This window comes from Westerdykella ornata, assembly GCF_010094085.1.
Source record: "Westerdykella ornata strain CBS 379.55 unplaced genomic scaffold EI97scaffold_16, whole genome shotgun sequence".
Classification (NCBI taxonomy): Eukaryota; Fungi; Ascomycota; class Dothideomycetes; order Pleosporales; family Sporormiaceae; genus Westerdykella; species Westerdykella ornata.
This window is the reverse complement of record NW_022986866.1, coordinates 228,301-242,862: the sequence shown is the minus strand read 5'-3', so window position 1 is coordinate 242,862 and position 14,562 is coordinate 228,301. Positions and strand designations below refer to the sequence as shown.

At 52.9% G+C, this 14,562-nt stretch overlaps 5 protein-coding genes across 5 annotated transcripts; 2 read left to right on the top strand and 3 right to left on the bottom strand.

The window, feature by feature from the left end:
• Positions 1-4: 4 nt before the first annotated feature.
• EI97DRAFT_434606 (uncharacterized protein) lies at positions 5-2,195 on the bottom strand. Its single transcript, XM_033798671.1, has one exon. It carries the CDS (start codon positions 1,722-1,724, stop codon positions 294-296), a length of 1,431 nt encoding a protein of 476 aa, XP_033652579.1. The 5' UTR covers positions 1,725-2,195; the 3' UTR covers positions 5-293.
• Positions 2,196-2,348: 153 nt separating this feature from the next.
• Positions 2,349-3,764, top strand: EI97DRAFT_401058 (40S ribosomal protein-like protein S2). The gene is made up of 6 exons (XM_033796450.1): positions 2,349-2,368; positions 2,433-2,523; positions 2,577-2,618; positions 2,672-2,745; positions 2,796-2,874; positions 2,945-3,764. Exons 2-6 carry the CDS (start codon positions 2,461-2,463, stop codon positions 3,458-3,460), a joined length of 774 nt encoding a protein of 257 aa, XP_033652578.1. The 5' UTR covers positions 2,349-2,368; positions 2,433-2,460; the 3' UTR covers positions 3,461-3,764.
• Positions 3,765-4,269: 505 nt separating this feature from the next.
• Positions 4,270-8,687, bottom strand: EI97DRAFT_380265 (P-loop containing nucleoside triphosphate hydrolase protein; the record flags this gene model as incomplete). The annotated part of the gene is made up of 3 exons (XM_033795749.1): positions 4,270-7,455; positions 7,502-8,162; positions 8,209-8,687. 3 exons carry the CDS (start codon positions 8,685-8,687, stop codon positions 4,270-4,272), a joined length of 4,326 nt encoding a protein of 1,441 aa, XP_033652577.1.
• A 533-nt stretch (positions 8,688-9,220) lies between these two features.
• On the bottom strand, positions 9,221-9,847 carry EI97DRAFT_459673 (DUF757-domain-containing protein; the record flags this gene model as incomplete). Its single annotated transcript, XM_033801028.1, has 4 exons — positions 9,221-9,278; positions 9,328-9,649; positions 9,700-9,724; positions 9,779-9,847. The coding sequence occupies 4 exons, from the start codon at positions 9,845-9,847 to the stop codon at positions 9,221-9,223; spliced, it is 474 nt and encodes a 157-aa protein (XP_033652576.1).
• A 185-nt stretch (positions 9,848-10,032) lies between these two features.
• Positions 10,033-14,128, top strand: EI97DRAFT_502280 (WD40 repeat-like protein). Its single transcript, XM_033802744.1, has 3 exons — positions 10,033-10,085; positions 10,131-13,040; positions 13,108-14,128. Exons 1-3 carry the CDS (start codon positions 10,068-10,070, stop codon positions 13,996-13,998), a joined length of 3,819 nt encoding a protein of 1,272 aa, XP_033652575.1. The 5' UTR covers positions 10,033-10,067; the 3' UTR covers positions 13,999-14,128.
• The last annotated feature ends 434 nt before the right edge of the window (positions 14,129-14,562 follow it).

Genomic DNA, 14,562 nt, shown 5'->3' with positions numbered 1-14,562 from the left:
GGATATGACCACCCCTGGGGAGGATACAAGTAGCAGGCGGGGTAATGCAAGTTGACTATAACAGTGCAGAGTGACAGAGCATGGATCTCTATCCAGGGTGGGACAATCCGAGGCTTGATATATTAATATTACTTCTTCCCTTACAAAGAATACCAACATCCCGTCAACAACAGTGTTCGACTACGATCACAGAAGAGACTCCAGCAGCTGAGATTGGTCAGTGTCTGCGTTTGTAGGACCGCGAAAGCCGGGCAAAGTATACAGGACAGTTACGCCGGTGCCGACACATCTTCCTAGTCTGTGTCCGTATCGTGGGAAATCAAGAGATTGGGATCCGGATCCCCATCGTCATCAAAATATCGTTGCTCCGAGGTCAATCCGTTGCCTGCCTGGGGAGTGTGGCTGCGGCGACGAGACTGAAAAAGACCCTCCACATTATCTTCGGCAGCGGAACCCTCCGTGTCAGATACCTGGACCATTTTTTCCTTCCCCTTCTTGCTTGGTATTCCCAGCTTTTCTTGGAGTATTGGTTTGGCTTGCTTGAGCGTTTCTAATTCGGCTTGGATGGCGCAGACAAGGGGGTTCCAGTTCCTGGACGAAGCATACTCTAGCTTGTCTTCGAGATAGGTAATAGTACTCTCCAGTTCCGCGATGAGGCTCTGAGGATCTCTCACACGTCCGCCCGATTGTTCCCGTACTGTTGATACATAGCTGGTCACCTTCTGGACGATGTCATCCCAGAACGGAACCCCTTCCTCCAAAGCAGCTCGTTCTCTGTCAACTTCCTGCAAGACTGTCGTCAAACGCTTTTGCTCATCCTGCCAGTATTCGAGAGCCATTTCCAGTGTCCGTCGCTCTACCGGGAGAGAAGAAAATGGTGTGCTTGAAGTGGGAACGTGCCTGGTGTTCGGCGGTTTGGCGAGAAATGTCTGTATCTCCTTGTCCAGAAATGAGAGTGCGTTCTTATAAGATGATAACTTGGCTTCAACCGAGTTCTCCACATCTGCAAGTTCATCGAGAACCTTTCGATGACGCCGTTTCAGCGAAGCTAACTCCTCTTCTTTCAACCTGATTTCGCGTGCAAGCCGAGCTGCTTCTGCGTGAAGTGCATCCGACCTCGCATCATGGCTCTTACCCTCGATGTGCCTGATTCGACCCTGAAGACGCGACCGTCTCTGATTCCAGTCTTCTAATGTGTCTATAATCCCTTGAAGCTCCCGAAGATCCTCCTCAAGATATTCATGTTCTTCAGCTTTTGTGTGCGCTAATCTCTTTAATCGGGTACGGATGCCTCGTCTCGCAGCGCCTAGCTCTGGACGCCTCTTTATGCTGCCGGACCTGGGGCTCGAGGAGCCCTCATCCCTCGACTGACTACGCAGACTGCTGAGCGTCGGTGTCGTACTACCGGTAGATATGGCATAATCCCGCGCAGAAGTTGCATCCACTTCTCCTGTATCGAACAGCTGTTCCGATTGCGCATCGAGTAGCTCCTGTAGCTGTTGCTCCAGGTAACGGGCTTTGCGCTGGATTACAAGCAATCCTTCGGGAACGCGACGGAAAGTGAGGGGAGAGCTCCACAACACGGTAGAAGCAATCGGCGGCGGTATAGGCGGCGAGGATGGAGGTGAGTGGTAGAGCGGTAGCTCATGCTCGTGAGCATGTGGATCTTCAAAAGATTTCGGGATTGGCGATAGGAAACCCGAAACTGAGTTAAAGAGCGACATCTTGTAGAATGTAAAAATGATAGAATGCGCTTTGGTGTTTGTCCGCCGCAAGGTTTCTCGTTCCTCTGTTGTTGACTCCGAGAACAGTGATGATCGAATGCCTACCTAGGGAGGCCACTTAGTCAGCTGCGCTTGCCCAGGTGAGCCTCGAGCTTTGCCATGTGCCCTCTGCTAGTCACTGCCCGTGATGCAGAAGTGCAGCTGCATCGCCCTAGGGAGACGTCGAATCTGTTCTTGCTTCTTGCAATCTAGATAGTCTTCTGACCGTTAGTTTAATAGAGGGACGCATCCATCTCAGCGCCTTCTGTTTGATCTAACAAGAAGTCCATGATTACTCTGGGATCATTACAATATAGATGAAGGGCAATTGCGGTCTATCCATAATAAGAGAAGACGAAGTCTTTTACGGTGGGTAAAGAAATAACGGAATAGACCACATTTTCTCATTTTTGTGTGGCCGCCATGTTCGCGGTCTGGTGTTGATGTTCAACAACTTGGGCGCGGGGAAGTGGGATGAAAATGCCAAGTCTCGCTTAGCCGAATAGGATTGGCTCCATCCACCAGGGCATTATCGTGAATTTCGACTTCCCTCATTATCTCGAAATCGAGGACCCGTTCCGACACACTAACCCCCAGCATCACCTGTACGTTCCCTACGATATTCTCACGTCGCAAAACATAACTCTTGCTGACGTCGCATCTTAGCAGCGTCCAACACCCGTCGACGTACTACATCATGGCTGACGCACCACGCGGAGGAGCTGGTTTCGGAGGACGGGGAGGAGACAGAGGCCGTGGCGTAAGCGATACAAAGCGACTTTACAATATGCATTTTCCTGATGTGAATTGCAGCGTGGCCGTGGCCGTGGCCGTCGTGGCGGAGGCAAATCCGAAGTGCGTACTTTGCGATAGAAATCCGGAGGGCGAAATGTTGACAAACGGCATAGGAGAAGGAATGGCAGCCCGTCACCAAGCTTGGCCGTCTCGTCAAGGCCGGCAAGATCAAGAGCATGGAGGAGATGTATGCGCTCGAACCCGCGACTCATGGGATATCTGTTGACGTTATCCTAGCTACCTCCACTCTCTCCCCATCAAGGAGTACCAGATCGTGGACTTCTTCCTTCCCAAGCTCAAGGATGAGGTCATGAAGGTACGGCGCATAACACATGAGTTGAAAGGTAGTTTCTGTGAAGTTACGGGACTGACATATTTGCGTACAGATCAAGCCCGTCCAGAAGCAGACCCGTGCCGGTCAACGTACTCGCTTCAAGGCCATCGTTGTCATTGGCGATTCCGAGGGCCACATTGGTCTCGGTATTAAGACCTCCAAGGAAGTCGCGACCGCGATTCGCGCCGCCATCATCATCGCCAAGCTCAGCGTCGTCCCCATCCGCCGTGGCTACTGGGGTACTAACCTCGGCGAGCCTCACTCGCTCCCCACCAAGGAAAGCGGCAAGTGCGGTTCCGTCACCGTCCGTCTTATCCCCGCTCCCCGTGGTACCGGCCTCGTCGCCTCGCCCGCCGTCAAGCGTCTCTTGCAGCTCGCCGGTGTTCAGGACGTCTACACTGCCTCGTCCGGCTCCACCAAGACCCTCGAGAACACCCTCAAGGCTACCTTCGTGGCCGTCGCAAACACATACGGTTTCCTTACGCCCAACCTGTGGAAGGAGACCAAGCTCCAGAGGAGCCCGTTGGAGGAGTACAGCGACGTTCTGCGCGAGGGCAAGAGGTACTAGGCGGAGGAGACGGTGCGAGGTGTTAAAGATGGATTCTTTTACTGCATTCCCGGGCTTTTCAGGGGCGTGGAGTAGTGCATTTGGGACCCTATCTATGTAACTATCGGGATAGGCTTGGGTCACCAGTATGAAAAATGACTTAACTTCATGATCATGGAACTTGGCTATGATTTACCCGGAGATGTGAGGTCAATTCGCACGGAGCGTCCTATGGAATACCCCACGATATGAAGTGCAGTGTATCTGCTCACCTAAACGCTACACATCTGCCAGTGGTCACGCCTATGGCGCAAATCTACGTAACATGGACTTGAGGTAACCAAAATTCAGACCTGCTGTCCATTGTGTGACCAAATCATTGCATGCTTCTTACGCAGCTCAATGATGGATACTTAAGATCCATGTCAGTTGGAACTCTGGAGATCTTGCCACTCCCATGATTAACACCTGATTCCCTGAACTTTCAGTTGACTGATATTCTACTCTCTCGGTGGCTTAATAAAGAGCGTCTCAGCCCTCTTCGGTTAATGCGGGTTCTATAGGCAAGTGTCATAGAGTCCAAGAATTTTGGGTTAGAATGAGACTCGGACTCCAACAACTGCAGACCGCATAGCTTCAAATCAATGTCCAGATTGGCAACGGCGGAGGGTGTAATCTAGTCTATGAAAATGACATCTTGAAAATCAAGGTCACATATAACCAGTAGCTCGAAGTGAAAACCCGCTATGGAAACGAAACCTGGAAAATCTGCAAAATCTGCGTCCACTTGCGAAGGCTGCAACCCCCTTCTCTGCACCTCCTCATCCCCATCAATACTCCCCACCCCCTCTCAACAACGTAGCAAAGTGCCCACCCTTCTTCCGCCTCAATTCGTCAAACCCGCCTTCCTCCACCACCCGCCCCTTATCCAACATAATCACCTTCTCCGCCACAGCCATCATATCCCTAGCATGCGTGATGATAATCACAGTCATCTTCCTCTCCCCTACCTTCCCCTTCCCCTTCCCTTTTCCTCTACTCCTACCTCCCTCTCCTGCACCCCGAACCACCAACCTCCTCACCGTCTCCCTCACCACTCCGGCACTCTCCACATCCAACGCACTCGTCGCCTCATCCAGGACCAAAATATCCGGCTCCCTCGCCAAAGCCCTAGCAATGGCAACGCGCTGGGCTTGCCCGCCGCTGAGACCTGCGCCGCCTTCGCCAATGAGGGTTTGATAGCCCTGCGGTAGGCTGCTGATGAATTCGTCGATACCGGCTGCGGTTGCCGCAGCCCGGATGCTGTCCATGGAAGCCAAGGGCGAGTCTGGTGGGAGACCGTATGCGATGTTTTCGGCCACGGTGCCCGGGAAGAGGACAGGTGTTTGGCTGACGAGCGCCATGCGCGAGCGCAAGGACGCCGTGTCTAAAGCATCGATATCTATGTCGGAGACAGTGATGGGGGAGGGTGACAAGGAAGTGCTGTATGGGCTGAGTGTGAGATTCTGCGTTGGCTGGTAGAGTTTCAGGAGGAGGGCTGCAATGGTGGATTTTCCGGAGCCGGAGGATCCGACGATGGCAGTGCAGCTTCCGCGAGGGATGTGGAGGTTGATGTTTCGGAGGACCTTCTGCTCGGGCCTAGTGGGGTAGGAGAAGTCTGTGTCGTGGAAGACGATGTCACCTGCCGTGGTGATCTGTGTAGTACCCTTCAGCTCGTGGGAGTTGGTGGGAAGGTTGGCAAGGCGCAGAAGCCGAGATGCAGCGTCGCGGGCAATGTTGATCTGGGGGATGAAGCTGAGTAGGCCGGCTACGTGGGCGGAGCTCATGAGGAGGATATTGAAGGTTCGGTAGACGCGGGTTGTCGTGAATTCGCCATTGGATAGGAGATATGCGCCGAACCAGAAGCACATTGTACTAACAAAGAAGACGCCGGTATAGTTGAGGCCGAAGATGGAACCCGTGAAGATTGCTCGCTTGAATCCAGTCCTCAGTGCTGCTTTGGTCACGTCGCTGAACTTCTTGCGGAACACTTCTTCGAGTACGAGAGAGCGGACGGTACGGATATTGGTGAAGGTCTCGTGGAGAACTTGGCCTACGACCTCATCTGCTTCGTTGGTGTGCTTCTCCCACAGACTACTAGTCCCATTGTACGCTGCGAAGACAAAATACAATACTGGTCCAGTGGCCATAGCCACAAGGGTAAGCTTCCAGCACGATATCATCGCCCATACCACGGCGATACAGATCATGACGATGATAATGATGATGATAGCCACGAATCTGCCTGGGAGATTGCGAGCCTCTTCACCAAAATTGTCGAGACATTCGGCCAGGATGGAGACGCTGTTCTCGTTGTGATCGAAGAATTCCCGCGGTTGCAGGAGGATACGTCTCATCGCTTCTGTCTTCACGGCGTTGGCCCAGGACTGTGCTGCCGCTTCAAAGAAGAAGACAAAACCATAACTCGCTGCGCTGTCAATGACGGCGATCGCGAGAATGGTGAGCGCATAGATCAGAGCAGATCTATATGCGCCAGTTTCCTGCCAGAAAGTCGACAGAAGCTGAGCGAAAATGTAAGCGAAAACGGGTGTAGCTACCGCATGCACCACGGCAGATGAGAAACCAGCGATGAGAACAAGTCGTGAGTGCCCTTTCAAGCTCGGCCAGACCGTTCCGAGTATCTGCATCAGAGTGAGAGTTTGGATCGTGTTCTCCGGTGTCTCCTCAGCCCTTCTATGGCGTTGTGATAGCCTCCTCTTCAGCTGCTTTTCTCGGCGCGGAGATAGTCTGTGGACCTTACGTTCCTGAAAAGTTTCTACTAGCGGGTTGTTGGGGCGAGTAGGCCGCAGGGGGCGGGCTTTAGGGGGCCGCGGTGACGTAGGACGGACTGGTGATGAGCGGTCTGGTCGCCCTGAGTGCGGCGAGTTCGTTCGTGACGGAAATGGCGGCCCTCTGGAACCTCGTTTGCCTGCTGTGACCGCCTTCGCAGGAAGTGGACGCATTTCTAAAGCCGTCGACACAGTGTGATCGTTTCCTTCATCCACTGTAACCACTGACGCTCGCCGAGAACTGTTGTAGGTGGGAGAAGTATGATACATCACACTCCGTCTGGGACTCAGGAATGGTGACACAAACTGGCTGGGACCTGTGAGCGATACCTGACTTGGCGAATCGTGAAATGCCCAGTCTTCTCCATAAGCGTCCACCAATTCATCCGTGTCGTGCTCCGCCTCATATTCTGAAGAGCTATAATAGACATTTTCCCGCTCTTCCTTCTCGTTTTCCTCTTCTTCTTCTCTTTCGATCGGACCCGTAGAGAGGAAGGTGTGAAACGGTGAGCCAGCTTCAGCTTCCATATCTTTCCGGTAGCCTTTTTGCACTACTTGAGCCTTCTCCATGATGTATACATAATCTTCTGGTTGAATTTGAGACATGTCGTGAGTGATAATAATCGTCGTTTTGCCTCGCCGCCAGTTTTTGATAGCTTCAATGATTCCGGCTCGTGTGATGTAATCCAGGGCACTTGTGGACTCATCGAGAACGAGGACAGGCGCATCTCGCAAACGCGCTCGAGCCAATGCCACTCGTTGCTTTTGTCCTCCACTCATCGTGTTGCCTTTGGTGCCAACCAGGGTGTCGAGCCCATCGGGCACCTCGCGAAGCATCTGCTCGAGGAGAGCAAAACGTACGGCCTCGTCTATCTCTTTGTCTGAAACGTCGTCGTTTGGTTTTCCTAAGGCGATGTTCTTGCGAAGGGAATCCCTGAATAGCACACTGTGTTGTTCCACGAGCATAACGTTCTGCCGTAGCCAACGCGGATCCAGAGTGCTTATCGAGTAACCGTCGAGGAATATGCGGCCGCTTGTGGGCCTGTAGAAACGCACAAGTAACTGTCCAAGCGTGCTCTTCCCAGACCCACTTCTTCCAACCACGAAGATTGTCTTACCCGCGGGGAAGAAGAGGTCGGCTTCTTTCAAGGCCATCTCATCAGGACGTGTAGGATATGAGAAGGAAACCTAGGGCCTGTTAATGTTGAACGAGAAAAGCATGCGAAATACCAACCTTGTGAAATCGGATTTCTCCTTCACACTCATCTGGCCGGTCAATGCCTGAACCCTCATTGCCATCAAATTTGGACATATGTGCCATCACATTTCTCAGGCGCGTAGCGGCGACTTTCCCTTTTTGCAAGACAATGAGCTGAGGCATGAACTCCGATATTGACTGCACCGCCATCAGTGATGTCCAGAAACAGGTCAAAACTTCTCCTGCGTTCTTCTTGCCGGATGTAACCAAGTAGCTGCCGTACCAAAAGGCCTGGAAGAAGATGCTAAGGTGGTAAAACTGCATTGCCGCTATTTGCCCGGCTCGGAATTGGGCTTGTCTTTTGTAGATATTGCCCGCAGCGGCGATGATTCCAGTATACTTTTGGAGCTCGAGTTTCTGGCCATTGAAGCATTTCACAGTTTCGATGTTTTGCAAGGCGCTGATGACATATTTGAGCGCTTGTTGTAGCTTTCCCGCCTGTTCGTGCGCATGTTTAGACAGTCGCTTCGACAAGAATGTCTGCACCAGATAGACGAATGGAAGGCTGCCGATGATAACGAGTGTCAGGTCCCAGGAAAAGTAGAAGGAGACAGCCAATGAGGCAACGCATACTGTAAAGCATTGCATGATCTCGCCCAGTGGCTGAGAGGTAGATAGCTGAAGATCGCGTATATGCCTAATGTCGGTCAATACGGAGTTACCAGTGCTCTGTTGGGACTTACGTCTGAGCTGTTGACAGAAACGCGGCGATTCCATTCTCACTCATGTCGTACCAGTCCATGTCCTTTCGCAACAGAGACTCGAAGACGCGCTCCCGAGCGCTACGTGCCTGAAGTTCACCAAAGGAAAGAAAAAGCATGAAATTGAAGCTGCTCAAGATCCACAACGCGGCGCAAACTGCGGTCAAGTATATGCAAAGATTGGACCCATTGTGAAGCAATTCGGAACCAGATATTTGTCCCGATCCAAAGCTCGCAAACTGTCGAAACAGAAGGCCAAAAAGAACGGCAATGGCGGGGCGAGAGAGTGCGGCGATCACAGCAGTGCACACTGCTGTACTCAGCAAAGGGAGATGCCGTCTTCTCGTGAACCAGAATAGAGCGATCCAGCGCGTGTTTTTGGCCACTACATTATGCTTGTCGTTAGCAATTGATGCCTTTTCCAGATCGCCGGTTGAATCCGAGCCCTGAGAAGTCGTCATCTCGCGAGCGACAGTGAGTGTGGAAATAGCGAAGACTCTAGAGAGTGGCGGAAATGAAAAAGGAAAGTTGAAATACACGCAAGTGGGAAAGATTGGGTACACCTTATGGGAAGTAGTGGCTTAAGCTCTGCAAAAGCTTTGTTGGCCCTTGGTATTGTTCTAGTACCAACCCCATCACCATCTACACACGGAACCCCAACACGCTTTCACCAAAGGGCGAAATGGAGCATAGCCGATCGCTCAGGACAATATTCGAAATGACGTGATGTCAGTTACTCTATGTGGTGACGCCAGTGATGATTGTGTAAGTAGTGGACTGAGTCCGGACAAAATCGAGCTCTTGCGTATATGTGCATGATCCCCGCTCGCCGGTTGCTTCTCAGCGTCATATCGGGCATGCGCATACCAAGCGTCGCTGAAGAGCATTTCGATTGACCGAAGCAATGCAGGCGTGGCAGTCTGAAACGACCATGAAGATTGGTCATGCAGATGTTGGTAAACCAGGTGTAAGCTTAGCTTTCAAAAGTGCCTATTTATTTGCCACCGGCATGCGCTTTTTCATAGATCCAGTCGTTCAGTCCTTCTTTGTTTCTGTGATTGTTAGTGCTTGGCAACTTCGAGGGACTCTTTTGCAACATACCGCGCAATCTCAATGGCGTAAAACTGCATGCGCACAGCAAATATCGTTTCTTTCTCTCCGTATTCGGTTTTGGGGCTCGCACGGAGCATGGTGCCGAAGTTGAAGTCGTCAATCTTCTTCTCGTATTGGTTGATGAAGTTCCTCCACTTCTCCTTGCCCTCCTTGCTCTTCATCTCGTCTTCGTTTATGGTAGCCGATGCGTCGAACTCAGGGAAAGTCTCCTTGAAGTGCTTGTAGATCTCGTCGTCGATCTTGGTGAGCCGCAATTGCGAGCCGCGGACTTTCTCGAGGATATTCCAATATGTCTCCATATGTTGGACGACTGTGCTCCAGAGTTAGGCACAGTGCGGATGCACTCGGTTCATTGCATACCTTTGACAGCGAATTGCTTCTCAATCTAAGTGTTTGTCAGTACCAGGGAAGCTTGCGAACGAGGCTAGAGCACACACACATCCTCGAAGTTCTCTTGCTGCTCGGGGGTAAGATTCAGGCCGCCGGCCGGTGCAGCTGGTGCAGACATTCTGTAGTAGTGGGTAGGTATTATACGCAGACGGTAATGATCTGGTGTATCGTATTGAAGGGTGGATATCCGAGCCTGGTGATGAGAGCAATGTCGTTGAAATAAAAGTAGACGGCCCCGCAACACTCCGGGGCTTCCGACCGACCCCGCGGCTGACTCAAGACCAATAGATTTCCAGCACCAACCACGAACTTCCAGACACGACGAGCAACGTCTCTTAATGTCCCCACCACTGCGAGTGAGTACATGCGCCAATGGAAATAGCACGCGTTAATCAGAGTAGCATGAATGCATTCGCGTACCGGTGACGGCTTTAGCGGCCGTTGGGCCTCTTTTATTCGCCGCAGAAGGGCCTGTCGTCCGTTGTTATCGCAGCGACGACGTGAAGAAGTTCACATATGTCGGATCGAAGAGAGTTTTCAAGAGTCATGCTATTCATGGCATAGCGGCCCACCAGGTCGACCTGAATTCCGTGACCTTGGCTATATGGGGAGGTCCCCTGATACGTTTCCTCCAGTTCGACCCGGTTGCGTTCTCTAGCCGTATCGACCTTGGAGGCAATGGATGGGGCAGTTCAATAGCCTCTCCCATTGTGCGAGCACCGGACTGGATTCTGGACCTGTCGCTCCGGCCTGCAAGCACTTCCAATCTCACGGAGGGAGATGTTATTATATGTGCTGCGGTCACGGCCCACAACGCACTCATCGAGGTGACTGTACAACAAACAAGCCAAGATGAGGGGGGTAAAAGCACACTTGTACCACGGCTCTCAGAATCGACTTCCAGTTCACGCTCGATCCTCTATTCGGCACATCTACTATGGGATTCTGACGACCATGTACTAGTCGCAGCTGGAACCGCCTTCGGAGAAATCATCTTCTGGTCCTGGACAAAAGATGCCATCAAGGGCTCTTATTCGTGCATCCTCCGAGTCTTCCTCGGTCATGAGGGATCCATATTCGGAGTCCGCATCTCGGAAGAGATCAATGACGCCTCTGGAAACACACAGCGATATCTTGCCAGCTGTAGTGACGACCGCACGATCCGCATCTGGGACCTGTCCGGTATCCAAACCTGCAGTGCTGTAGCGCACTTGGATACGGCAGTTGCAGAGGCCGAGAGAACGCGGCACACTGGATTCAGCAGCGAAACCTTCGATGCAGATATCTCAAACTCGCCATGCCTAGCGATTGGCTGGGGGCATCTATCGCGAGTATGGGCAGTTATCTTTGTGCGGTCGCGCTGCTCCCCGAATAGTATCTGTCTGCTGTCTTCAGGGGAGGATGCAACTTCACGAGCTTGGCAATTCTCACCCAGGCGCGGCAGCTCACAGGAGGCAGACACATCACCCATCAAACTGATACAAGTGGGAACAGCGGCCTATCACAGTGGGAAGAACATCTGGTCGAGCATCGTGTTCGGCTCGGATCAAGGCGCTCAGCAGGTCGTCTGTGGCGCTGCAGAGAGCAAGATCACTGCATACCCCCTCCCTACCTTCGAGGTCGTGGGTAGCAAGGCAGCAGAGGATATTGCCGAATATACTCTACAAGACATAGTCTCCATGGACCAAGGGACCAGCCTCGCTCTGCAGACCAGTCTCAGCAATCTATCGCTCAAGCGAGTGAAAGCTGACGACTTCATCCGTGCCTATGCCCTCCTCGACAGCACCTCCTTCCTGCTGACCACGAACACCGGCAAGGTGTTTCTGGAAACTATCACACCCGGATCTGACGGCCATGGAGCCGGCTCAATATCGAAGTCGGAACTCATACAACAGCTTGACGAAGGGTCTGGTCATTCGGTGTGCGTCGCTGAGCCTTCACTTGGAGTAGGCTTCGTCGGTGGAGCGCGAGGCGGTATTTACATGTACCACAAAAGTGCACCGTCAGTACTCAAGAGAATATCCACTGTCCAGGGGAAGATAGGCGACCTGTTCATCGGCCTTAAGACTACGAATGACTCATTCGTGCTTGTTGTCTCGTTGATGGGCCGTAACGTCGCTCAATACATACACATATCGACTCCCCAAGGTGGGAAGCCACACTCCATTGTAGACATCGTCGATCTTGTCCTGCCCGAAGCAGTGACAGGCACAACGATAACCAGTATGGCGTGGATCCCGCTCTACGGCGGTCCCGCATGCGTCGTCCTCGGTTTCAGGGGCGGTTCGGTCGCAGGGTACTCGCTACCTTGCTCTGCCGACCAAACTGATCGGATTACCGCATCTGTCACCCAAAAGTTCCACGGCAAAGAGGCAGTCACATCTCTGCTCTGGTACCCATGCCCTGACCCCTCCTCTCCATTTCCATCAGAAGGCTACCTCATCTCCGTCGGCCGCGATGGTTGCTGCGCAATACACCATCTCATACTCTCCAAGAAGCCTCATGGATGCACTCACTGTGACTTCCAGGGCTACGATTTCACGTTCACACTGACGCATCATCTCCCCTTCCCCTTCGGGCCCACCCTCGAAGGCTTGTACCTCGATGACACCAGCAGTAACCTCTTCATCTACGGCTTCTCCAGCACAAAATTCATCCTCTACAACCTCACCACGGAGGAGGAAATCATGAATGTCGAGACGGGCGGTGCACATCGGAGCTGGGCTTTTCATCCTCCCTCGTACCCGTACTATCCCCCTGGCAGCGAGAAAGGAAGAGAAACCGTTGAGGGAGAAGAGGAGGTTGGTAGTGCTGCAGGCGGCACACTCGTCTGGACCCGCGCCTCCACCACCCACATCTACGCTCCCCATCACCTTGGTGCAAACCACAGCGTCATCCGCACAGGTGGCCACGGGCGGGAAATCAAGGCCGTAGCCGTGTCCCCGACAAACGGGCTCATAGCTACAGGCGCAGAGGACACGGATATCAAGCTCTTCTCCTACGACATCAACAGCGGTGATGGAAAGGAGAAAGATTTGCGCGCCCTGCGTACATTGCGAAAACACAAGACAGGGATTCAGCATTTGCAGTGGTCTGACGATGGTGAGTATCTGTTCAGTAGTGGCGGTGCGGAGGAGTTTTTCGTTTGGAGGGTGAGGAAGTTACCGAGATGGATTGGCTACGGCGTCGTTTGCGAGGCGGAGATACGAAGGGAGAGCTTGGACGTCGAGGTCCGGTGTTTGGGATTCGATGTGCGAAGGGAGGATGATGGATTCGTGATTGCCCTGGTATTCTCCGACTCTACCATTCGGGTACGCATTCTTTCTCTATCTTCAACCCCCCTCGATACATCCGGGCAGGCAGTACTAAGACAGACAGATTCACACGTACAACACCTCGACATGCTCCTTCAGCACCGTACTACGAACCACATACGCCACTTCGTGCCTCACGCAAACCGTCTTCCTCTCTCCGACCACGCTCCTGACCGCCGGAACGGACGGCCACGCAGTCCTCTGGCCACTTCCACTGGACAGAGTGAGGCAACAAGACGACGGCAACTGCAAATACCACTCCCCGCTACGCCTCCACCAGAACAGCAGCAAGACACTCGGCACCCACCCTATCCCGCATACATGGGCCACGCTCCTCGTCTCCGGCGGCGACGACGGCAGCATCGCCTTGTTCATCGCCACCCCCCAGTTTCCCCCCTTATCTCCCTTTGGCACCCCGTCTCTTGCTACCACCACACCCTCTCCAACGGCCATGACCATCCACCCACCCGCCATCCTCGCTCGTGCCCACGCATCGGCCGTCACGGCCTTGGCCATCATCCCCGCCTTCTCCTCTCTGTCCTCCAAGTCTCACCCTTCCCCCTCACTGGACGCCGCCTCCACGCCCGAAACGCACACATTACACGTCCTCACATCCGGCACCGATCAATGGCTTCGTCTGTGGTCTGTCAGCGTTAGACTGCCTAGCGAGATAGGAAAAGTAGGAGAAGGAGAAGCGGCAGGACCCGATATCCGCATCCAGCGCGCGGGGAAACTGAAGACGCATGTGGCCGATGTGTCGAGCATGGCTGTGCTGGGGTATACCGCTTTCTCCTCCTCGAAAGGCGGGGACACGGAGGGTCAAGAGAGCACGGGTAAGGGTAGGGGTGCGGGTTCGGATACGGGTACGGGTAGCGATGCGAGAGTCGTGGTTTGTGGTGTTGGTATGGAGGTTGTAAGGGTGGGTGGTTGTGACGAGGATGGCGAAGGAGAGTAGACTAGAGTGGAAAAAAGACGGAAGAGTGATGGGTTTTCGCATTCGGATGTATGTGTTTGGCAAAGGGGTGTATAATCCGGCTCAGGTGTGCCTCACTGCAAAGTCGAACGCGCAAAATTACAAGTCCCACATCATACATCATCACGGCATATGTGACGTATCCATCACACTCGATTGATACACATAGTCTTTCATTGTTATTCCATCCAGATCCTTAGGTTGCTCAACAGGATCCTACCCCACCCCTCACGTAACTATATACACCCAGTTCCGCCTAACCAGACATACAATCCGACTCCATCCACTACATGCAGTAAATCAAGCTAAACGTCAACCGAGCCGCCAGAAGAACAAAATAAAGGGGTATAATGAGCCCAAGGCAAACAGGTCAGAAAAATCAAAAGAGGATGAACGAAAAGAACGAAACATTAGATCCAGTCCAATTAACCCACCCGCCCACAGGACGGAGCGAGGAGAGAAGTCAAGCAGAGGAAAAATCTTCGCTTGTCCATATGCGTACTTGCTTGCGTATGCAGCCTGACGTGTCAACAACATATCGTAGTT

What these genes read in the sequence shown, in the direction of transcription:
- EI97DRAFT_434606 (XM_033798671.1), bottom strand. Translation starts at nt 1,724, where the DNA reads ATGTCGCTCTTTAACTCAGTTTCGGGTTTCCTATCGCCAATCCCGAAA.
- EI97DRAFT_401058 (XM_033796450.1), top strand. Translation starts at nt 2,461, where the DNA reads ATGGCTGACGCACCACGCGGAGGAGCTGGTTTCGGAGGACGGGGAGGA. An exon ending in ATCAAGAGCATGGAGGAGAT is followed by an intron (nt 2,746 to 2,795) that starts GTATGCGCTCGA and finishes ACGTTATCCTAG; the next exon opens with CTACCTCCACTCTCTCCCCA. An exon ending in TCAAGGATGAGGTCATGAAG is followed by an intron (nt 2,875 to 2,944) that starts GTACGGCGCATA and finishes ATTTGCGTACAG; the next exon opens with ATCAAGCCCGTCCAGAAGCA.
- EI97DRAFT_502280 (XM_033802744.1), top strand. An exon ending in TCTCCGACTCTACCATTCGG is followed by an intron (nt 13,041 to 13,107) that starts GTACGCATTCTT and finishes TAAGACAGACAG; the next exon opens with ATTCACACGTACAACACCTC.